The following is a 25,203-nucleotide window of genomic DNA, read 5'->3' as shown; positions in this document are numbered from 1 at the left end:
TTATAAAGAACAAACTGAAAGAAACGTTCAATCAATCCTAATCAATATCCGTTTGCTAATTAGAGAAGTTAACGCGATTTAACGAAAGATTAGTAGGTGATGGAGTCAAATAAACCGAGTGATCATTATGATTATTTTGAATAGAGTTTATGACCTTTATTTTTTGAATGAGGGCAATATTGTTATAAAAAGATATTCAATGCAAACAAAAATTCAGAGGACAAAGAAGTGTTGATTTATTATATCAATTACAAAATTCCATTTCGTTTTAATTTCATTAGATAGTTAACGGAACTATTCATCAAATTAAACACAGCAATCCACACTTTCCATCAGAACCAGAAGATAATCCAACTATTTCTAAAATAGTTTCCATAATTGTTTTGACTTTATTCAGTTACAGTTTCAAACAATTTCAACATTCACCGCCTAGCGAAGAGCAAACATTAATTTAATTTTTGCAGTAACAGCATGCATAATCTCGTTCCATCTAGTTTTCTAGACCATGTGAGTACTTTTCATGTCGAGTAGAACATTCACTAGCCCTCTGATTCCGTTAGAGCAGGCAGCTTATATATGAAAGATAAATGAGTGTGTTTCATAAATGAAAGGGGAATTAATAATAATATAATAATAATAATAACAACAATAATAATTTATTCATACTTATCTCACAAAATACATGTAAAACAGCGTATAAACAATAATAAAAACAATAACAATATTTATCCAGCATTTTGTTACATACAATTCTAGGTTATAATTTCAAACACTACAAGCAAACAAAATAAATAGAATAAAACCAATAATCAACAATCTATGATCTCGAGATTGCAGTATCACATATAAATGGTTGGGATTCACAGATATACAGAATCACAGAAGATGAAAAATGGAAACATGAACTCACTTAAGTTCATTGAAGAACTTGTCCGTGAGCACACCTCCATCCTCCATCTCTTCCCATGGTTTCAAGATTTCTCAGGGGATACAGTATGCCATTAAGGCTTTGTTCAAAATTTTTCAACGGAAACAGTTCTGTTTAAAAAAGAACAAAAAAAAAAAAAAATATGTATATACACATATATGATCATAAGTAACGTCACAAACGAAATTAAAGGATATCGGCCAGTTTTACAGTCCTCAACAAGAAAACATGATAACAATTTTTTACTCTTTATGTAGACACATTCGGAAGGGTTTCGATGAAGTGGATACAAGGGAGATAGCAAGTATATAGAATCAGCAGTTGATAATGCTATGAATTCTTGCTTTATCGGTATTCAGAAGCCAACGTTTCAGTCTTTTCTTAAATAATGATTTTGAATTGATTCCTTGAAGTTCATCAGGCAACAAGCGGAGTAAACGAGGAGCAAGGTAGGAGAAACATCTCTGGCCAACAGACTTATTTGCTTTGGGCATGAACATATTGGTTCCTTTGTTGTTTCTGGTGGGATATTTATGGTTCGCTGAATGGATATATGTTTTTTTTTCAGAAATGAACTGAAGAATATTCTTACAGAACAATTGTCTGAAATCGAGTAGTTGGGATTCAGAACAGTTGGTCGGTTGGATAAGTTCTCGGTTTTCCCAGGATTATTTTGATGAACCATTTTTGGAGTACCTCTAATGGTTTCAGATGACAACTTAAAATGCCCCCCCAGCCAACAATACCGTACTGAATGATGGACTCCACCAGAGCATGGTACAAGATCTTGAGATGAGTGAACCCCAAAAATCTCTTGAACTGCCAGAATCTGTATATCAGTCCTCGGATTTTCTTCACTACATTGGCCGTGTGTACGTCCCATCTAAGAAACGAATCAACACAGATCCCCAGATATCTCACCGATCTCTCCAACGGGACACCCACACCGTTCAACGTGAGGGTATCGTAATTAGGTAAATTACTCTCGTATGACGTAAATGGTACAACCTTAGTTTTCTCTACGTTTACTGTGAGGACACTACACCTGAACCATTCGAAAACATTCTCTAGATCGTTTTCAGCTGTCTCTCGCACCTGTCGCCATGATTCTCCAGTATATATAATCGCCGTATCGTCAGCGAATGAAATTATAGTCCCAGAATTTTCTCTAGTGAGTATTTCGTTTATATAAATTATGAATAGGACTGGGCCTAGCACGGTCCCTTGAGGAACGCCATAAGTTATATCCATTTCACTGCTCACATCGTCTCCTATCCGAACTCTTTGCTTGCGGTTGGTTAGAAAATTTTCCAGTAATCTATAGGTAGACCCTCGAAAACCCAAACATTCCAGTTTTTTCAACAGCAACTTGTGGCAAACAGTATCGAAAGCTTTCGCTAAGTCGATAAAAATTCCTAGACACGCTTTTCTCTTGTCCATTGCTTGGTTTATTTGGTAGGAGATAGCAGCAATGGCGTCTTGAGTGGATAGGTTATCTCGAAAACCAAACTGCGATGGCGCAATCAGTTTGTATTTATCGAGGTAGTTTGTCATTCGCAATTTTAGGATTTTCTCAAAGATTTTAGAGATTGTAGAAGTTAGTGATATGGGTCTATAATTGTTGACTTTTCTCTTGTCACCATTTTTGTAGATTGGTGTGATAATCGCGTTTTTAAAGTGAGTAGGGACGTCACCAGTTGCGAAACATTTATTTATTATGAAGGAAAGGGGTTGTGCTACATGTTCAGATATGGACTTCAAAATATCGTTAGTAATTTTATCTGGGCCAGGTGCCTTTTTGGATTTTAGTTCTGTAATTATTTCTGTCACTTCAGATGGGTCTGTTTCAGCCAGGTACATTGATTGAGGTTGTCTTCTGGTAGCGGGTTCATTTATTCCATGATTTTTTAGTTTTGTTGCTAAGTCCTTGCCTACATTCGTAAAATAAATATTGAAACATTCAGCAATATCCTTCCCATCATAGACAATGCTGCCGTTCTCCTGTTCAACGCTGTCAATATTCTGCCTTTTGGGATCGTTTCCTGCGTACTCCTTTATTGTTTTCCACATTTCTTTGGAATTTTGGGAGTTTTTGATTATTTTGTTTTTATAAAAGTTGAATTTAGTTTTTCTAATAAGGGAATTTAGTTTGTTACGGTAATTTTTATATTCAGTTTTTAGGGTCTGGTTTTCGGGAAATTTGAGAGACTTTTGACGCAATTGGTCTCTTTGTTTTATTGAAGTTATGAGTCCATTTGTTATCCATTCTCTCCTTCTTGGTTTCATTGTTTTCTCAATGGTTGCTGTTGCGGCCCTGATACAGTCTTGGAGCCTTTTGACAAATGCATCAGTCGCGGTTTCGGCATTTTCTGAGGTGTAAACATTTTGCCACCGTTCTCTCCGTATTAATTGCTGAAGTTTATTCTTATTCAATATTTCATAGGTGAAGTAATTTTTTTGGGTTTTATTTATCGTATTAGTGATATTCGAGCCTAAGATTAACGAGTAGTGGTCGGTGATGCTGGTTCTGATGATAGCTGGAGTTATATCTGTAGAATACCGCTCATTTTTCATCTTCACAAAAGCATGATCTAAGCAGGTAGCGGTAGTATGAGTTACTCTAGTAGAGGTATTAATGAGCGATACGAATCCCTTCTCAGATAACAAATTTATATATTCTTGAGTCAATTCATCGCTATCATCCATAAGGTCTATATTGATATCACCTATGATATAAAATTGGTCATATATTTCCACATTTACATTATTCAAAAAATGTTCCAGCCTATCATTGAACATCTGAATTGAGGTCGATGGTGATCGATAGATCGATAGTATCGAGATTTTTTTCGTACCAATGTCGAATTCAGTAAAGACTGCCTGTGTTTCACCTAAGTTAATTTGTTTCGAAGTGAAACGAATAGTATCCCTAATATACACCATAATACCGTCACTTTTATTCAGGGGACTGCCATTGTATACACTGTTGTAACCGTGCATATTAAACAAACCAATATCATGCACTTTCCAAGTTTCAGATAAAATAATGCAAGATATAGGGTATTGATTTTCGAATTGAGACATGTATGCCTGAAACTCGTCGAAGTTTTTGCCCATACTGCGGATGTTTGTATGGAAAATTGTGAACTCGCTCTTGTTTTCAAGGATTACCTTTGGTCCCTCATGACTTTCCACCACTCTTGTGCTTATAGGATCCACTTTATAGTCTCTAATATACTCATTCATTTTTATTTAAGCTACTTGTACGCTAGTTTGTGCAGGACAGTCTAATCAGTCGTCCTGGTTTTTAAATTCACCATCTCAGGAGCGAGTACTTGATGAAGAACCAGATCTTAAACTTTTGAGCCTATCTTTTTCTGCTGGGGCGGCAGTTGCTTTTGGATTCCTGTTTCTGTTAGTATTGATAGGTGTCTTTTTATCTTCTTTTGTTTCCTCTGGTATATTTTCTTTTTCGGGCTGAGCACCCTGCAGTAACACTTCGTCAAAGTTACGTGTCCTTGGCGTTGGTGGAGCACTGCTTGCTTTTCGTTCTTCTAGGCAGCTTTTTTCGTTTTTCTCTAGTTCCCCAGCAGTATACGCTACGTTATTGATATACAATCTGCTGCCTTTTATGTATGAGTTGTCATCCGGGTTTTGTCTTGCTTTATTAAGGTAATTTCTCAGGATTTTATTTTCGCACCTCTGTTTATAGGTAAGATCGTTAGAAATTCCAATGCCAGTTCCCCTTAACTTTCTGCACTGCTTTACGACCTCGAGTTTCTTCAAGTACGAAACGAATTCGACCTTCAGTGGGTTTCTTCCTTGCGTTCTCAATTTGTAGAGATTATTTAAGTCCGATGTATGCACATCAACATTCAAAAGTTTCTTGAGATCTTTACAGATACCGGAAGGAGACACCTCTTCAGAGTCTTCCAACCCAAATATAATGATGTTATTTTTCCTTGTGGTTATTTCTAAGGCTTCTATTTTATCGTTGAGGACTGCATTTTCAGCTTCCAAATTGTTCACTCGGTGGTTAAGTTCCTCTATCTTCAACAGTAATTTACTTTCCGACGCCTCAATAGCGGATTTGATCTCTTTTCTGTTTTTGATAATTTCTTCTTTCAGTATTCTTACAGCTTTGTTCCAATCATCTGCCATTGAAATAATTAATTTTTAACCTGACGAAATGGTCCAAAATTTTCCGCCACAGGTACCTTCAATGAATTCAATTTTCCGCGAAAGATTGCTTGCAGCAGAAACACACTCCACCAGCCACCGCAAATAACTGCTAATCCGGCGAAAATCAAAAAGAAAGGGAAAAAGGACAAAAAAAAAACAAGGACACACGCTTCACTCCTCTGTGGCCCGTCAGGGAGACTCAAATATGACAGACAGAAAAAGGCCACGGATGGAATAGGTGAAAAAACACAGCTGAGACAATCAGGGGATATTTGAAGGAGAGTGTGTGGTTTCCCTTATCGAGGGAACTCCCAACATCAGTCAGATGTTCGACTTAATGATAAGGAATCCTGAGGTAAACAAACAATGAAATCACGCCCAAAGAAGAGCGGACAGAATCGTTCAAGGAACAATCTGCAACCACAAAAATGTTATAAGAAGTGTACTTACAACAGGTATCTACTTTTCCAGATTTTAAATCACAACACCTCAACTGTGCGATGAAATTATATCAGAGCAGTGAAATATACGTGTGCATATGTAAATTATAATGAATTAGCTGTATTATTATCATTCAACGTTTTAACAATGGATTGTCCCAATATTAGAATATAGTTATGCATAAAATTTGCTCTTACTCAATGAAAATTATCAACCTGGAAGAGAGATAATTCAAATCGAAATGATTATTGAGTGAGACATGACTAATTTAGAAGATGTAGTTCTCTCTAAGACAAGAGCAGCCGTCTCCAACCTTTTCCATGTGGTAAGCAACTTGGCTATTTGAAAAGAGACGGCGAGCAACTAACTTCACTGAGCACCGAAAAAAAGGAAAGTTTTCGACATTTTCTTTTGACGAACACTTAATCCACTTAGTTGGTCTCCCAACTGTCTCAATTTTTGTTCTGTTTCGGCAGAATATAGTGGAAATGATTATTTCAAAATTCGATTTAAACAAAGAGAACTAAACGTCTGCCTTCTCACAAAAAAATTTGAATTCAGAACAACAAATGTCCTCAGTTTATCTCTATGAATCTTTCATAGAACATTTATGTCAAGTTTCAGATTAGGTTAGCAAATTTGGGACCAAAATTGAGGTGACTATGCTGCAGAAACATCCGATTGAAACGAGGCACAACTAGGCATTATTTTGAACTTGTCGCGTCAAGTAAGCATACTGGATCACAGCCCTCTCCTTCATTTGATATATGATTTATGAATAAACTTTCTTCTTGTTTTCCATTCACTTATTTTTTTTTTTTTTTCATTTCTAATTTCTGCGTTCTACATAGATTCTATTTTCTGCATTCTACTTGAGATCTCTAGTTTATTATTTCAAAAACAAATCTTCGCTATCGTTCGAGAATGAGTTCGATATAAAGTTCGAATTCTGTATACACCGAGTGGAAAATACTCTAAAAGAGAGATTCCTGGATCAAGTTATATGTAGTGAATTATCTATTCAAATTAATTCTGAAAATAAAGTTAACTCAGCTGAAAGTTATGCACAGTAGGGATCCGGGAATGTGAAACATAATTTGTTATCTGCACGAACACAGAGAGTTCAGCTAAATGGCTCACAATTTGGAAATTAACAACTTTGCATTATTAACAACATGCAAACCTACATGTGTTTTGTCAGGTCGGTAAACACTTCGAATTCGAAATTTTAATTACGTCGGCTGGTGCATCGTCCAAATTCGTTTCAATTCAACCTCCATTACGTATACCGTGCAAACTCTGGAATACTATGAATAACAATATAAAATGAAGATAACCATGTGATATTCTCATTTTCTACTACTTCATTTACTTGGATTGAATTTAATATTACCCTCAAGGTTATAGTTTTGTGCAACAGAAATGGTTGGCTGGAATTTAATAATGCATTCATAACGAAGCTTCACTTTGCTATAGGAGTTTTTGACACTCGTTCAACGATTAAGGGTGTTCAATACCTTGTTCATACCACTGCTATTTCAGTGCTAATTTCAGTGCATTCCAATTCCAAAGTACAGGTCGGATTCATTTCATTTTTTGAGTGAACAATGACGTGATAGTGAACTTGAAGATCTCGTCTCGATTTTCAAAAAAAAATCGATAGTATTCCGAAAATTGAACTTTGAAATTTAACACTTTCTTTAAATGACTATTCAGCTTTAGAGAGACTTCTCATTTCAAGTAACTCATCCACAAATGTTCAGTGATATTATGAGTTTTGAATTGGTGCAAACATTTTTTAAAAATTGCTTGATTTGCTCTAGTTATAGATGTTTTTCAAATAGAATTATGCATTTTGGAACGCCTCCCAAAGGTTTACGCCTTTTTGCAGCATAAACACCAATAGAATCTTGAACTGTATTTTATGGCTCGAGATGAATGACACTTTTATGATTTATGAAGGTAGGGTTTCTCTGGTTGGCTAAAATTGTGGACATTACTAGTTCATGTCAATATTGCAATGAGGATAGGGATAGATAGAAAACTTGTGATGAAATTATTGTTAGAATTACAAACGATACTGTTCCTAAAAATATATATGCTAGCTGATTTTATTCGTAATGATATCTAGAGAAGTACATTTTGAGCGCTTAGTAGCATAAAGAAAATTTCAAAAGTCATAAAGAAATTAAGATGAAAAAATGGTATCTGGATTTTTGCCGAAATATGGAAAATTATTAATATTTGAGAAATCTGAAAAAAAATTCTCAAAAAAAAAATTTCTTGTGAAAAACTCTCTATTCCCGAAACTCTATCTACAATATTTATCGTTTTAATTTAACGCTAAAAATAGGCAATTCTTGATTGAGAAAATTTTCTCGTACTTCCTTCATTAATATTAACTTGGAAAAAATTTTAGTAAACATTTTTCGCTTCGTGAAGCCATTCTTGTATACATACCTCCTTGAAAATTTCATGTCATAAAAGTTTTAGAAATTGCAATATTTTTTTCAAAATAATTTTTTTCGTTAACAAAAAATGAAAAATTTATGTAATGCCATGTAAAGTGATGTGAGTTTTTTCTTTTTCATCATCATATACCGTTTCTCCATTAGCGAATGACATCTTTTAATCCAAAAAAAATCCGCTGTTTGTGTAATTGAATTTCAATAATATGAAATATTGAAATATTAGATGAGCTGAATATATCTGTAAAAACCCAAAGTGACACCCGATAGACAGAACAAAATACAACTTTTCATTCCTATTCTGTTACCCTTTTCTTATTGCCCTCACTAATTTTTTTTACGACTTATAATACGTGTCAAATGTCAAATAATCATTCTGAATTTCAGGAGAATATAAAAAATTCTCATCTAGATAAAGAGACCGACAACAATAACCTAATAAATCACATATCTTATATTCCTATACACAGTGTTGTGGCCTCCAAAGGCGCATAAAATGAGAACTCAAAAGCTTTTCGAATTTTTCATTCTACAAATCTCAATATGTAAATTTTTCTGATTTTCTCTGTGAAATCTTATAACCAGAGATGATCATATATTTTTTCTCAATTCTAATAAATTGCTATTTCTATTATCCATACTCAAAATGAGTTCATGACAGTGGTTCCTTGTAATTTCTGTCTTCACAATATTTTCAGCGATTTTCTTATTTAGTATTATATACCTAGACAGTGGCGTACCCAGACATAAGGAGGGGAGATAAAGGAAAAAAAGATTCAAATTTTCCTTCTTTTGAAGAAGTTTTCCAAAGAATTCTGCTTACTCATAATAAGATTGTGATATATAAGGTTGTAACATATAATGGATATTCCTCCTGGGGGGTATAGATCCCCCTTATCCCCCCCTAGGATACGCCACTGTATCTAAACTGAACTGAATTTCTAAAGTTTACAGAAACACAAATTTACTCTTTGCAGGGCTTCATCGAGAGTTGAGATTTTATTAGGGGTAATAAATACCAAACAGGCGGTTCTTCAAATAGAATGGGTGTGTCAGGTACAAATCTACCAAAAATTTTCGGGTAGCTCCATCTAGCGGAATTGCAGTTTCAGCGCAAAGTAGTGTACAACCTTAAGGAATGAATGAATGAGTGCTGAAAGCTTATGACGCTGAGTCAGTGCTTTTCTAGAATTTTTTCAAAGAATTTGGATCTCTGACCAAGTTTGCATAGAAAACTTCAGTAGAAATTTAGATTTGCTAATGTTTGTTGAGAATATTTTCAATGCGAAGTCGAATCAAAGAAAGAAAAGAACCCACTCAAAGGAAAAATTAAAGAATATCATCGAAAATGATGAATATATACCAGCTATAAGAATCGCCTACTATATTGTTGAGTTCACAAGTAAAATATTATAAATATAAAAGTATATTTTGAACAATGTGCTCAACCATCAATAGTCAATACATATCGTGTTATTGGATTGTTGGAACTTAGGCAAAAAAAATACAAATAGATCACATGCAGAAATATGTATATCCTGGAGACATGTTTTCGATTACCGAGAATATTCGGAACCTGTCAATCAATATTGGAAACGAAGGATGAATTGGACATTTTTGTTCAGATTCGTTTGGGATGAATCCACTTCCGCATTGTTGCCATATAAAAATGTCGGTCAGTTGACGAATCCAGAATTTTCTTCTCTTACAGAAATAATATTATTCGATTTTTTTAGAATATTATTATTATTCTCGTCGAGTCGTAATTCGACAGGAAAATATTTGTGTTCTTTCGGTATAGTTTCGAAGAAGTTGAGAACATGCACGGTCTTAAGTTAAAGAATGTTCGACTCAGTTTTTCGAACATACTCGTTTGGGACCAGTTCGGTCCCAAATTTCGAGAATTATGCACATTGTGACGGAATAATATAGATTTATCTACGAGCACACAAAACGTGAATGAAACGATTATTTCAACAATGAAAAAATCATCATAACAACCCAGAGAAAACAAGACGATTAAATTCTGAACGAATTTCATATCCGGATGGAGAAAAATGAATAAGATACGCAATCGACTCAAAAAAGAAGAATATTTCTTGAAGTCAAAGCCAAGAAACGATAAATTGATTGTCAAACACAGATAATAATCAAAAGAGACTCCTAAATTCGAATGATAGAACAAAACAAAAATCCGGATTATCGGAACTATTTCATTCGCTATTCGCTAGGAATCGAATCCATTGTGCAGAAATATGAAGAAGTGTTAAAACGTTCCGTATTTTTTGCCATACAAAGATTTTCACGAGATGAAGCGAGATATTGTCCCAGATATATTTCATCTATACTGTCTCCAGTGAGCCTTTTCGCTCCATCGATCAGAATCGAATCATTTTTAAGTTTCTAGGTCTTTCAGTAAGGGAGTTATTGTGTTTATTGTCGGGCGAAGAAGAATCTAATTGAAGAATCGATCAGATATTTATTGTGGAATGTGGAAAAATATTTCATCATCTATTGTTGATTTTGTGCAATGTGACAGGCACATGTTCAATATTATTGCACAACTCCAATATTGTACACATTATTGAACTTCCATAGGCTGCTTAAGAAACAAGTGAAATTGGCGAAATATTTTGGTTTTGGCAGGATTCAGCTCTTTCTCAGGTCCTATAATCTAAAGGCTACCGTACACGACTATTTCTATTCACAGTATGTACAATAAAAACGACATCCCCCACACATGCTGAATTTTATGGCTCTCAAGTCAAGATCTTACATGACTCAGCCAGTGGCGGAGTGGGAACTGAATACACCCTGAAGCAGAATAGATTTTGGCGCCCCCTTTCAATCAACCCTATGATTTTCTAATTGAAATGTCGATTCAATTTTAAAGCTTAATTAACCTATGTTGATTTAATTTTTTATGGAATGCACTGCAATTTCAAACCCTTCCTTTTCTCCAATGTTTGAAAATAATCTTAAGGTGTACTACTATTTTGCAAATATTTTGCCAGAGCTCAGAATATTGAATGATGAATATTGAGTAGGTGTTTTTTAATGGGAAACCCTATTTATGACTTAATTACAACTATACAATGGACACAAAAAGAAATAAATAAAAAATATTCATTTGTAAGGTCCCCCATGAAAAAATAAAGACGAAAAACTCAATATTTATGGAACAGATTACAATTTTGAAAAACCGATAACGGAATGCCTTTCGACTAATCTGTGGCTGAAAAATTGCCTTGAAACACCAAATCTCCTCCATATATCTAAAACGATAACTAATTTTTGTGATCTGTAATGGAGTATCATATAAACTATAAATGTTACTGAAAAAAAAACGTTTTTCAATTTTTCAAATATCTCAAACAGAAACCAATGTATAGCCGAAATATACTGCTCTTCAAGAGTTAGGGAACCCCTTTGGAATCATTGTTTTAAATAGCATAGTAAAGTAAGAAAAAACCACAAATATTTAATATGTAGGTACTTAGTTACATCCACACATTTCAGAACATTATATAGGTGTGTTGTTCGAAAAATCCAGAGATCTCAAACTTTTGAAGAGCAATGTATTTGAAACAGTCATTTTTCAGAAACTCTGTAACTAGAGAATGAAAAAAATATTTACGATCTGATTGCTGATATCTAATTATCTCAAAAAAAAGAGATCGGGGGTCTTCGAAGAAGTCTCATAGTTCTCGAGATGCTTTCAGGAAGCATCGAATTTGGGACATCCTGTATGTGCAGAATAGGTACTGAAATCAGACACAGTCCCTTGTGCCAACTATTAACTAATTTCCTGTTGGTTCTCTTGAGACGTTTAGACAAGAAACCAATGTTCATAAAAACACAAAAAAATACCATTTGGCGCCCATCTGGAGAAAGTTACACTTCCAATAATCTTAATCGACAATAGATATTATATTTGAAGTTCATCAGAAACAACACAATTATACATTTCGAATCTGACGTTCAAAAAATATTCAACTGGAATTTTCCTAAAAAATCATATTTTTTCTCCTGTATTTTGAAGTTTATACCAGAGGCACCTTCTTGTATATTTTCCCCTGCTCAAATCGTGTCCCGACCGTTACGCCACTGATCTCAACCCCTGTCGAGAAAGAATTCCAGATCCTTCTCATTCTTGAAAGTGTCCACCTTCTTTCCCGTAATGTTTACGGTCACTTCAAGAGTGCAAATAAAAGCGATGGTGCAGTAAAGGAAGGCCTTCCGAACAGAGGGGCCATAGTAATGTGCGAACCGCACAACTTACATAAAAATAACAATAAAGTATACCTTCCATCTCGCGAACTGCCGAATTGTAGTAAACAACTCAAATAAGTAGAAGAGGATCCCTGGGATCAGGGGAGGAAGATGCTATTATTTCCGTCAACTTTAGATCGAAGAAGGTTTTATTCTCTCATTTTATGGACGTTTTTACTCGCGTCCTAATTGAAATGTATTTGCTAGATTATCTGGCCGCAGCACGTGGCTACCATCTTGACATAAGCTCCGTTTTGATCTGGATTAATTTCTGTAGTAGGATAATAAAAGGTTTTTCACTCCAAACTATAACAGGAATTGAAAACATTAGTAACCATCGGACGTGAGCCGTCGACAGATTATCTTGAAAATGCTGGGAGCTATTCGCTTGAAATTATGTAACAAACTCTGTAGTTGTACCGCATGTATTCGTATTCGTTTAATCCGAGATGAAAGGCTTATATTCACATAAATTGACTACACAGAATTATGAAATTTTGAACGAGTAATGCTATAATTGTTTGTGTTCTTCAGATTTTCTGTTTGTTTGGGGGGAATATACAAAACTACAAACTCTATAATTTTATGTCATTTATATGACATAAAAACATATAGTTCATCAATAAATACAGGTATTTTTTGGAATATAATTATGATTTCTCTCGAGATGAGAACACATATCTTGCGAATCCCATGAATTGGGTAGAAAGAATAAAAATAATAATAATAATAAATAAACACGATAATTCTAGAAGAAAAAGGTCTAGAAGAACATCTCAAATACATCAGCAATTAAGTTGTGCAAGCTGTTTTCGAATTCTGACAGATCTTTGTATTTATTATTCTTTTGGTTGTTGGTATTGTAGGTACCTAAGCAAACCGTTCTCAATTGATTTTCCTCCATAAAGAAATACTTTTTTCTCATTTCAAAAGTATAACCCAATATTTCTTTGCAGGAATTTACTGCCACTTGTATCTTGAGGCTTAGAACTACTTCAATATATATAAGTTTATATAAAAAATCGATTATGAAAACTGAGGGGACTTCCTCGAGAAAATTATAATTCATGAAAGCAAACCGAAAAAGAAAGAACCATCATGCAATCGTTCGGAAAAATGGTTCCCGAATATCATCGGCCATGCGATTGATTTCCAATTTACATATAAATACGAAGTTTTCTAGCTTTCGGCTACTCCTCAACACCTCCTTCAGCTTCCTGAATTATCAGATCGATTTACATCCCTTCTACCCCCATGGAATAACTTTCCGAAGAATGGGTTTTATGATGTGGGAACTACTTTCTGGCTGCCTCCGTTCGAATTTTTATTCTAGGCGAGCAAGAACATATGGAAGAATAAATGGGTTGTGGAACAGGCGAATATACTTCGTTCTTGAAGCTGCTTGCAATATGGTGTCTATTAGGATGATCTGAATGTTTTCGGAAAATGGATTTGGAAGACATACAACGTATACGAAAACAGTTACCTATAGAGAGAATATTCGGGATATTACTGTGGTCAAATCGAGATATTTTATAATAGGTGTAGGTATAATAGTATTTCGTTCCACAAGGAACAGAATTCTCACTTTTGTTTGAAGGAATTTGAAAGCGAGCCATGTTAAGTCATTTATCTTTCTAATTAAATATCTTATTTTTTTTCAAACGTTTTGATATCCATAAAAATCTGGAGATCCAACTTCAAATGAGAATTATATCAACGATCGATACAGGGTGTTTCATTGGGAAACGAAAATACTTCACAGGTGCATAGGTGGAACCAAGGCGGTTCCGGAGATACCCCATTTATTGGGTCTTACTCTCTTCATAGCTGAGATACAGGGTGTTTTATGAATTTTGCCCGTTTTTTTCTGAGCCAATATCGAACGAACCACCCGGTTTATTTTCTTTATATTAGGCGAATATGTTCCTAATTGAGAGCCCAAACGTATCATGCAATAACCGCCTTGAAAATTCAGATCCGGGTTAACAAAAAATTATGAATCGTTTGAATCCTCGAAACAACACCCTGTACATCGGAATTTTGAAAATCTGTTTTAATATTCGGAAACACCACTAAAAACTGAACTGAGACATGTACTTCAAGTTTTCGCGCAGACAGTTTTACTGCACAAATTTTCAACGTAAAAGTGAAGTTTTCAAGAACTTGGATACCTGAAAGTTGTTGAGGATTCAAACGATTCATAATTTTTTGTTAACCCAGACCTGGATTTTCAAGGCGGTTATTGCATGATACGTTCGGGCTCTCATGAATGAATATGACCGTGGTATTGAATTAGAAAGAAAAGTCTAAAATGAACTCAAATATTTGTTATCTGGCTGAACCCCTCCTGTAAAAATCCATATGGTAGCAAGAACAGAAAATTAAGAACCCAAAAATAAAACAGTCAAAATTATTAATTAATTTCAAGAACGCATATAATCCAACCTACTTCAGCCTGACATCCTTGTAATCACCTGAAACAGATTATCCGAAAATGGAAAGTACACCATTCAAAAGCCTCTAGTTTTCCAGGCTTTTATCTCCGGATCCAAATTCACAAAGAATACGACCGACCCGGGGAAAACCACAAAAACGAATAGCCTCGTATATCGCCTCGTTCTAAACGCGAAGCTGAAAACGAAGGAAGAACTCATACAGTCCTGAAATATTATCGTGATTTTTTCCCGAATGTCCTCTCGTTGGCGTTTTGTTAGCTCAGAATCAGGTCGTGACATATTTCGAATACTGGTGGACATTATATGTCGTAAATTCGGGGACCTGCATGCAAATGCGACCTTCCGTTTTTAACGCTATCGCAAGAATATAAGAGAATAGGATAGGAATGACTAGATTCTGATGAATAGAGAACGAGCGAGTCTTTTTTCTGTTTGTGTATTTATGCGATGAGTGATGAGAATTTTTTCTAGTGAATACGAGATGCTGACATTTCTCATCGTCAGATTACAAAGTGTTTGGTAATTCAACGTGATTTTTTGTAGAGGTCATACTAGAGGTCATTTGCAACAAATTAATTTCAGTCAACAAGGGGTCTAAAAAGGATAGTTACTGACTTATTGCGTTTTTCCTATTTTTCACAATATCTCCGAGTTGTTTTAGACAAGAATTAATCATGCAAAATCGTAAAAACTACTAGAGTCTGAAAATTCAATTGATGCGTTCTTGAAAGTTGAAAAATGAGGGTTCACCTTAATAAGAATGATCGCCCAAAACTCCTACCATATCGAAAGTAATCGGTGTGAAGTGGCCACAACTCTTTTTTGGAAATTTTATTATAATCTTTTGTTTATTATTGGAAAAAACTTCATGGGACTTGAAGTACCAATGACATATACTTGTTCCTTGTTTCAATAGCTTTCCAAAAAGGTATAATATTACCAACACCAACTTCTTCATAAGAGATTGGATATCCATTACCTTCGCAATAATATATATTTATAATATATTTGGTATATTTTTGTCTTTGAATACAATTCCAATTTTTAAAATGACAAAATCAATAACCAATTAAAAAAAAATTCAAAATAACTGAAGCTATCCAAATTAAGTAAACGATTAACAAATTGAATAACTAATAAAAACTAAAACTAAAGCAAAGTTTTCAAATGATGAATGGATATTAATATCAATGATATAATTTGTTCAACAAAACTTTTTCAATATTGTTACCTACATCATATAGCTGTAGTAGTGTGATAATCATTATTTGTGAATAAACTAACTTGTAGCACATTTCCAGAGAGAATCAAAGGCGAGTTTCAGCCATTCTAACTTTTATATGGCCCCAAACTTTTTTCGGGCAATTTGCAGTTGGGTGAAAAACAGTAATAAAAGTTTGACTTCTTTTTATTTGGTCGGAGACCAGCGAGATTTACTCAGCAAATCTGAGGAAATCATCAGTCTCTGACATTATGTAAATTTCCTATTTAATTTGACGCAACTCACAATTCTGAGGTTCTTGGGAGAATTTGGGGCCAATATAAAGAAGAGAAAGAAATATTCATGTGGATGTAGATTATTGTAATCTTCATTTATGGCCTTCGATTATAACCAAGTGTACGGTTTTCCAACTTTGAATTACATCACCAAATTATTCAAAATGAAAAAATTTTAATATTCAGTAATGACCAGATTTCACGAACGTGTTTGTTGGGCTTGTAACGAAAATTTTGTTTAGGATCGATTTCCGTTTTCCTCGGCATACTCACTTTATTTGTATAGTATTTTTCTTTCATAACGTTGAATGAGGAAAATCACCCACTAACGTTTTTGATAATCTCAAGCTACAAGAAGGAAGTCAGTTCATTTGTTGATGAGCCAATATTAGTATTCCACTTTCAACATGGCAATTATTATGGTTTTAAACCTTTTATATAATTTTTGTTAATATAATTCATATATTTTAAATCCTTCATTATACCTTGGATCAATCTGAATTTTCTCATTGGCCTTGCAATTCATTAAGTAGCTGCTAACAGCTTTCTTTTGATCAAACAGAAATAGCAATTGAAAGATTTTCTCTTTTATTCTCTATATTCTATCTGATCTAGCGATTCAGCCGTATGAATCATCTGGAACATCTTTCCGAATCGAATATTGGAAAGGTGGAAAAATGATTCGAATTCTGATCGATGGAGCGGAAAGCTTCATTGGAAACTGTATAGATGAAATATATCTGGGACAGTATCTCGCTTCATCTCGTGAAAAACTTTGTATGGCAAAAAATACGGAACGTTCTAACACTTCTTCATATTTCTGCACAATGGATTCGATTCCGCGCGAATAGAACAGTTCCGATAATCCGGATTTTTGTTTTGTTCTACCATTCGACTTTTGAAGTCTCTCTCGGTTATTATCTGTGCGTGACAATCAATTTTGTTGTGGGTGGCTTTGACTTAAAAAAATGTGGTCCTTTTTTGATTCGATCGTGTTTTGGAGATACAGATGAATTTCCGTATCTAATTCATCTATTTTAATACTGCTACAAAATTCATTTAAAATAAATAGTCTTCCTTTCTTTGGGTCATGTATTTGATGATTTTTGTCATTGTTTGATGATGTTAATTTGATCACTGGTTGATGATGTTAGAATACGTAGATGAGTTAAAAGATAATAGCGAATGAAATAATTTTTGGAAATTGTGGGGAAATATAAGAAATATGTAAGTAATTCTGATCCCAGATCAAACCAGGTGTTTCACCATTGACGACTCTCTATTACGATTAAACGCTGAAATTCTGAATTTTTTTCTCTACATTAGGCTTCATTAGAGGCTTGTTAATATTTTTTCCGCTTGAATTTAAGATTATTATCTGTTTCACATAAATTCTTTAAAATATAACCCCACAAATCAAGCATAAAACAACTTCCCTGAGATTCAGGTGCAATATTTCGTATTTGAAAATTTGTACTGTGTTAATGTGAAAGTCGATCAATTAATGTATCTATTCTATTTTACATTGAAGAACAAGAAAAAATTCGATTTCGAAAACTATTAGTTTCATTCGATTTCACTTCCTTGTTGATGAATGTGCTCATATGGGTGTATTTACAAGTTTAAACCAAATAAGTCTGCAGATTGAAAAACTAACAATATTTTCACTTTTTTTTCAGTGTCTTCCGAAACACGTCATCCAGTTTTAGTTTACATTCATGGTGAGTCATTCGAATGGAACTCTGGAAACCCATACGATGGAAGTGTATTAGCATCCTACGCAGACCTGGTTGTAGTCACCTTGAACTATAGACTTGGTATATTAGGTGAGTAAAAACACCTATAAATCTGGCTTCCTCCAATATTTTCTCTAATTCTGTGGTTATTCCGTTCATTCTTCCACATCTTGTAGAACAAAATCGTGCGAGAATATATCAGAAACGCACAGTTTTCATGGTTATATTTTATTATTCTATGTTGGTACTCCGAACTTTCCGCCACGGCTTTATCTGTCAATTCATCAATTTGCCTTGAAGAAATCAGTTCTGCCAACCAACATTTTTCAATGCAAAAATCACTAAATTATATTTATGGAAATATTTCATTAATTTCAGTGAAAACGCAATGAATTAGAGAAAATAATGTATAATACTCGTACAGAAGGCTCATTCTACCACTCGTTCATTCCAAAACTCGCCACTTCGTGGCTCGTTTTTGAATTTTGAACTCGTGGAAGAATATCAATGCCTTCTGCACTCGTATTATAAATTTTTTTCTCTAATTCTGTGGTTTTTCCGTTCATTCTTCCACATCTTGTAGAACAAAATCGTGCGAGAATATATCAGAAACGCACAGTTTTCATAATTATATTTTATTATTATATGTTGGTACTCCGAACTTTCCGCCACGGCTTTATCAGTCAATTCATTTGAAATTTGCCTTGAAGAAATCAGTTCTGCCAACCAACATTTTCAAATGCAAAAATCACTAAATGATATTTATGGAATTATTTCATTGATTTCAATAAAAATGCAATGAATTAGAGAAAATAATGTATAATACTCGTACAGAAGGCTCATTCTATCACTCGTTCATTCAAAAACTCGCCACTTCGTGGCTCGTTTTTGAATTTTGAACTCGTGGAAGAATATCAATACCTTCTGCACTTGTATTATAAATAACTATTCCTGTTTGTAAGTAACTTCATTTTAACACTAGAAAATGAAATCATGTTCTCCTAAGATCAAAAAATGACGCCATTTCAAATTCAATGAGGCGAAAGTCATCTGAGAATCTTAGCTCAGTTCTTCATTCAATTAAGCCAAGCTTTCGATTATTCAAATGGTCATCTCCTTTTATTCAGTTACAAAGACAATATTTCTTTCCTTACGACATCTAATTCTTTTCTCACTCTAGGTTTTCTCAATGCCAATCCGGCCCCTCATCTGAAGGCAAGGGTAGCCAACTACGGTCTCATGGATCAAATAGCAGCTCTACATTGGATCCAAAAGAACATAGCCCTCTTCGGCGGTGACCCCAGCAACGTCACTCTAGTCGGCCACGGCTCAGGCGCAGCTTGTATAAATTTCCTCATGATCTCCCCCACAGTTATGCCGGGTCTCTTTCACCGATCCATCCTCCTTAGCGGATCAGCCCTATCCTCCTGGGCTCTAGTAGAAGATCCAGTCAATTACGCCGTGAAGTTAGCCAGAGAGGTCAACTGCACGATACCAGACGACGTGGGCAAAGACCACGAGATGATCGTCGACTGCCTCAGGGACGCGCCCTTGGACCATCTCCTGAACGCTGATGTGTCACCGCCAGCTTACCTAAGTAGTTTCGGACCCAGTGTGGACGGTGTGGTCATCAAGACCGATTTCGCGAAAGAACTAGTGACCTATTTCAAACCCTCCGAACTCCAAAGTTTCGTGGGTGCGGTTAACGCCAACATGAAGCGGAGCGAAGCTACCATCACCCCCAGGGCAAACAACCCTTACGACCTCCTGTTCGGGGTCGTCACCAGCGAGGCCCTGTGGAGGTTCTCCTCCAACGACATCCAATCGGGATTCGAGGGCGAACGCAGAGACAAGATCATAAGGACTTATGTGCGGAACGCGTACACTTACCACTTGAGCGAGATCTTTTTCACGGTCGTGAACGAGTACACGGATTGGGAGAGGACGGTACAGCATCCGATCAACACCAGGGACGCCACTGTGCAGGCGTTGAGTGACGCTCAGTATGTGGCGCCACTGGTGCAGACCGGGGATCTGTTGAGTGTTAAGACGGCGCAGAGCGAGAAGGACCAGGTGGATTCGAAGACGTTTTTTTATGTGTTCGATTACCAGACGAAAGATGGCGACTATCCCCAGGTGAGTGGATCCATTACGGTTTTATCGGTGAGGGAGTTGGCTCATGAAAAATGGATAACTGATTCTTTCAAAAATACAGCGTAGGTACACCGTATCTTGAAGGAACCTGAAATATCTGTTTTTTCATTTCATTCAGAACGATAATGTATTTGTGTTTGTTTATATTCGGTGCTTATGTATTCTAATTTTATCCGATGTATCCAAATTCCATAACAATAGTTCCATTCGAATGATAACTGAATTCATATGAATAACATATGACAGAATGTATGTTTTTAACATACTTGATTCTCGTTAACCTATCAGGAGCTTAGAAGCTGTACGAGTTATAAAACTTGTTTTGTCCTATTTTATTACCACTTTTCACAACAAGTTCAGCTACTGCACTGTGAATTTTTTATCAAACAATGAATGGTTAGATGGTCTCGGTTCAACAGATGTTTTTATTGTCCAGCCTGAGGATCGAAAAACTGTCCTCTTAGCTTTGGAGTAAACACCTACGTGATCCAATTTCAAATGGTATTCATCAAGTATGACTCATTGAAGTTTTTTATTCCTTCTAAATAAATATTTTGCTATTGTTGGAAAATGAATAATATACTCAAATTTAGTTTCAAAATTCATTGTTTTAAACAATATCGCATTGCATAATGAAAAATCTATCAATGCTATCAATTGCTGTGAGTGAACAGATAATCTGAGCATAGCTGAATCGTGTTTTCAATTTCAATCCATCTTTAGAGAACAGTTCGAAAGTTGTATAAAAGTGCATTATTGAGAGGCTTATTAAAAATTTTTCATGGATTTTTCGAGCCTTAAGGATTCTATAAACGACAATACAGAGCTTTTTACATAAAGACTCATGAAAGTGTTATTCATCGAAAAATCATTTCAGTGATGAGTCTCATTTTCAAAAGAGCAGAAGCAAAATTTTCAGTTGTTTTAACTGGTACCAACAGCTCAGATTTTTCCACCAGTTTCACTATTATCGACCGAGAAGGTGCTTTGACGACCCAGAAATATTTCAGATTTGCATTTTTGTAGTGGATTCTACCAATTGATTCAATAACAATAACAATAAATTTATTTCAGAAATCTTGTACATAGAATCTGGTACAAAGAAAAGAAATACGTCAGTTATTCATTTATATATTTCAATTCATTTATAATTGACGTTGTTGAAGCGTATATCATCCCATTTTAATTAATGGCGTAATTTTCACTTTTCAAATATGAAAAGATGACAGCTCTACAGATAGCGGACTCTTCAAAAAGGCACCTCCTTTTCGAAAACCTTTCACAAATAGAATTCAATATGATCCAATCCATATTCACCGAAATATTCAGTATATATTTAGTATTCACTTCTTCCCAATATTCTTCTTGAAAATTACAGACATTGTGGCGAAATGTTAGAGTGATAAGTTCGTAGAGATAGCGTCGACAGTCGACAGAATTTGCGATTGCCGGAAATTAGAAGAATCAAAGTTAAATCGTAATGCAAGTCACATCTTTCACACAGAGCAATCAATTCATCTACGAAAAACCATGCGAGGAGATGGACCAATCAGTCACCAAACATAATTCATCACCTGGCCTGATTGAACCAAAGCGTACTGTTTTCCACTAAAGAAAACTCTTCTCTCTCCCGATCAATCAACCCTCCCTCACCCCTTCAGGAACTTCGAGAATCCCGCCCCAGAATAACCGGTGGCCTAAGAAGAGGAAGCAGTGGGGTCGATATCCCCCATATCACTTTAAGTGTAACACTCTTTGTCTATTCCTTTTGGGAAACCTCAAAGCTCATTCGTCTGACGGTTGAAGAGCACTCAGACTCGAACACTAGGAGGAATGAAATGAACAAGCCAACATATTTAGGGAAAATGTGTTCGGGACGAAGTTCATCCGAGAGGTTGAACAGAAGTATAAGCTTTGATCTGTGCTTTCAGGGCTTTAAAGAATACATTCGTCTTACGACTGTTCGGTATGAGATGGATGGAAAACATTTAAGACGCTTTCGGGAGTATTTCGAAGGAAAACATTTCACGTCGAGGCACCATATTTAGGGATATACGTGTTTTCATGTTGGACACTTCAGTCTATTCCGATTCTTGATAATTCTGCAGTTAGCAAAAGATACAGCGACTTCAAAAAAATGGTAACATCGCAGTTACCTTTGAATTATTTTCTGCCTCTCTTCACTGAGGGTCCCAACTTCATATCATAGAATTGACAGCTGTGATTCAATTGATTTGACATTTCAACACAGTCTCATTAGATGTCAATTTTGTGGCTAGAATCATAGAATTATCAAGAATTTTCAACAATCATTTGATGCCAGTAGATATTAGAAACGATAGTTTAAAAGCAGACTTGCATAACAATTTTCAGGAGCACAGTGTCTTTGAATTCATAGAATATCTAGAAATTTGTGATATCTGTAAAATGGTGCAACACCACACAGAGGAAGGCAAGTATCTACTTGGTTGAATGAAAACAACAGTCACTCGCTAGAATTCAAGATGCAGCATATCTGGAACTTAAATCTGATCTGCTGATTAAAGGAAAATTCAGTTCGTTGATGTGAGGCTTGCCTTCAAGCCCAAGGTGGACATTTCAAAGAGTAAACAAAGAAAAGAATAACGGACATCCTTCAAGAAAAAGTGCTAACCGTAGACAAGTGTTTCGGGTCTTCGGTTCTCATCAATACGGTGATAAAGTGTTAGGATGTACAAATTCAAATTAACTATGAACATCCAAAAAACAGATAGCATGATTTTTGACATTGCTATTTGACATTGGGTTTTTCGTAGGAGAACCCAATGGATTTTCGAGTAACAATCAATTTCAACACGTATACAGCTATAGCTACCTGCGTGACATTCGAGTTCAGGAAATTAGTATAGGTTCAAATATTAGTATAGGATAATGTGGGGATTATTCAAAAAACAAAGAAAAAAATAACTGAGATCCCTCAAGTAAAATTACTAACAGTTATCCCTTACACATGTTTGTAACGCAGGTAGCTATAGCTATTTACGTGTTCAAGTTGTTGTTGCCCGAAAACTCATTGGGTCTGCCTACGGAAAACACAAATTCGCGCTGTCTTTAGTTACTTTGTTGATTCAGTTTGTACATTTTTTCCTCCAAGTGTTATTTTTCCCAACACTTCTTCACCATACTGATGAGGGCCAAAAGCCCGAAACACGTTCTATAGTTAGCACGTTTCCTTGAGAGATGTCCGTTATTCTCTTCTTTTCTTTTTTTTTTGCATAATCGCCTCGTTATCATTTACATATTTCGAACACATTTATTGCTTATTGCTAAGAACGGTTGATGCAATGTTAAAACATATTTCTGACATGAACAAAAGAAAACATTTGTTTCAATTTCTTGTAACTTCTGAACGGAACGAATCATAGAAAATTAATCGAATAAAGTTCAGAATGAGTGGAGCTCTCATCTTTGCAGGTTTTTTATAAAACTGTTAGAACACCCAGAAAATTTTAACAAAATTTGAAATCTGATCGGTTGTGTAATCACAGAAAAAATGGTTATTTCTTTTCCAATATTTCTATGGTTCAAATGATGTGATCAGCTTGAAATTATCATTTCAAATCAACATCCAAATCTCGAAATACTCGAAAAGGTGTACTTCAGACATACTTTAATTGATTCAATTGAAAGGGAATTGAAAAAATAAACCGCCTGTATGCCAACTACTCACCTGAATGCGATAAAATGTACCTGCACCTTACCTCTCTCGCCCCTCTATCGAACCGGATGGATGAATTCTAGATGAAAACATAAATCCATAAACGATACTGGATTGTGAACCGAGCCTTTCAATAAAATATGAACAAATCGATAACAATCGTGCGAAACCATTTTTATTTCCCGTTGCGCTATTGAATTCCACCCTGGGCCGTCGAGCACACCGGGAGGCCGATAAAAAACGAATAAAACGTACGAAATTAAATTACAAGACCGTTCATATTTACAAAATACGCCCATAAACACAATATCGCAACGTGTCAATTAGCGTGCCTCGCCAGGGGACCAACAGTTAAATTTGACGTAATTATAACGATGAATATTCAGGAATTATTGGATTTGGGTTCATAGAAATTGGATTGGTCGATAATGAATGCGTTTTGAATCGTTTCAATGCCATGTTTGGATTTTTGGAGTATAAAGGGTTATGATAACTATGATGGTTTAGAATATTGTAAATTTTCAGTGTTTCTGTATTTCGAGTTATTTTTGTATATTGTAGAGCTTATTCAGTCAGAGTTTGTATTTACGCTGTGAACTGAATATGTGATGAATTAATCTGCTCAGATATCTCTGATCTATTGACGTGTTGCAGCAGTTACTAATTGGTAGTATATCATGATTAAAACAAGTTTTATAATTTCATTTTTAATATCAAAATCATGTCTAGTCTAGTTGCTCAAAATAATACAATATCAACGATGTTGGACTGATTATTCACTATTATTTATTGAATTGAGACTGAAAAAGATGATTCGACATGACAGAGATTTTCTATCGAAGTGATTGACTTTTCAGTAGACTAATTCCATCAATGGATTATTTATGAAATCTATGTTAATACCTACTCATAGTTTATGCATACATAACGTTCACTTAATACTGTTAAAAGTAGATTGTAAATCTTAAAAAAAAAGTAAGTCGAACCTTTTCTTTTGAAAAATTGTACTAATCCGAGCAGAAACTTTCACATTCAAACTCTTCGCACTAGTTTTCAAACAAGGAGAATAATTTAATAGACATTGGAAAAGATACTGCAGTTTTTCCCATAGTATTTTACAGAAATACTTTCTGTCGGGTTAAAATCATAGGTATAATAACAATGGTTTTCGTCCCCATTCTACCAGATCTTGTGGCCTGCTCTTTATCTCTGTGTAACTCCCTTATTCCACGTCTGGAATACAAATTACTCATGAACAAGAATAACCCAGCAATCATTTCACCAAAAACCGAAAGTGAAATATATTGTACCTAATAACGATGAGATGAAATAGAATCCTGGGTATATATCACTTATTCAATTACGTTAT

General features: G+C 35.1%; 1 protein-coding gene across 5 annotated transcripts in view; it reads left to right on the top strand.

Moving 5' to 3' along the window:
- LOC123679358 (neuroligin-4, X-linked-like) overlaps positions 1-25,203 on the top strand; it is a 447,908-nt gene that overhangs the window by 364,256 nt on the left and 58,449 nt on the right. For all 5 annotated transcript variants that reach the window (XM_045616940.1, XM_045616939.1, XM_045616937.1 and 2 more), the window contains 2 exons: positions 17,927-18,073; positions 19,164-20,119. In XM_045616940.1, coding sequence (XP_045472896.1) covers positions 17,927-18,073; positions 19,164-20,119 — 1,103 coding nt within the window. The remainder of the gene's footprint in view (positions 1-17,926; positions 18,074-19,163; positions 20,120-25,203) is intronic.

The sequence above is a fragment of the Harmonia axyridis genome, chromosome 4, assembly GCF_914767665.1.
Source record: "Harmonia axyridis chromosome 4, icHarAxyr1.1, whole genome shotgun sequence".
Classification (NCBI taxonomy): domain Eukaryota; kingdom Metazoa; phylum Arthropoda; class Insecta; order Coleoptera; family Coccinellidae; genus Harmonia; species Harmonia axyridis.
This window is presented reverse-complemented; position numbering and strand designations above follow the sequence as displayed.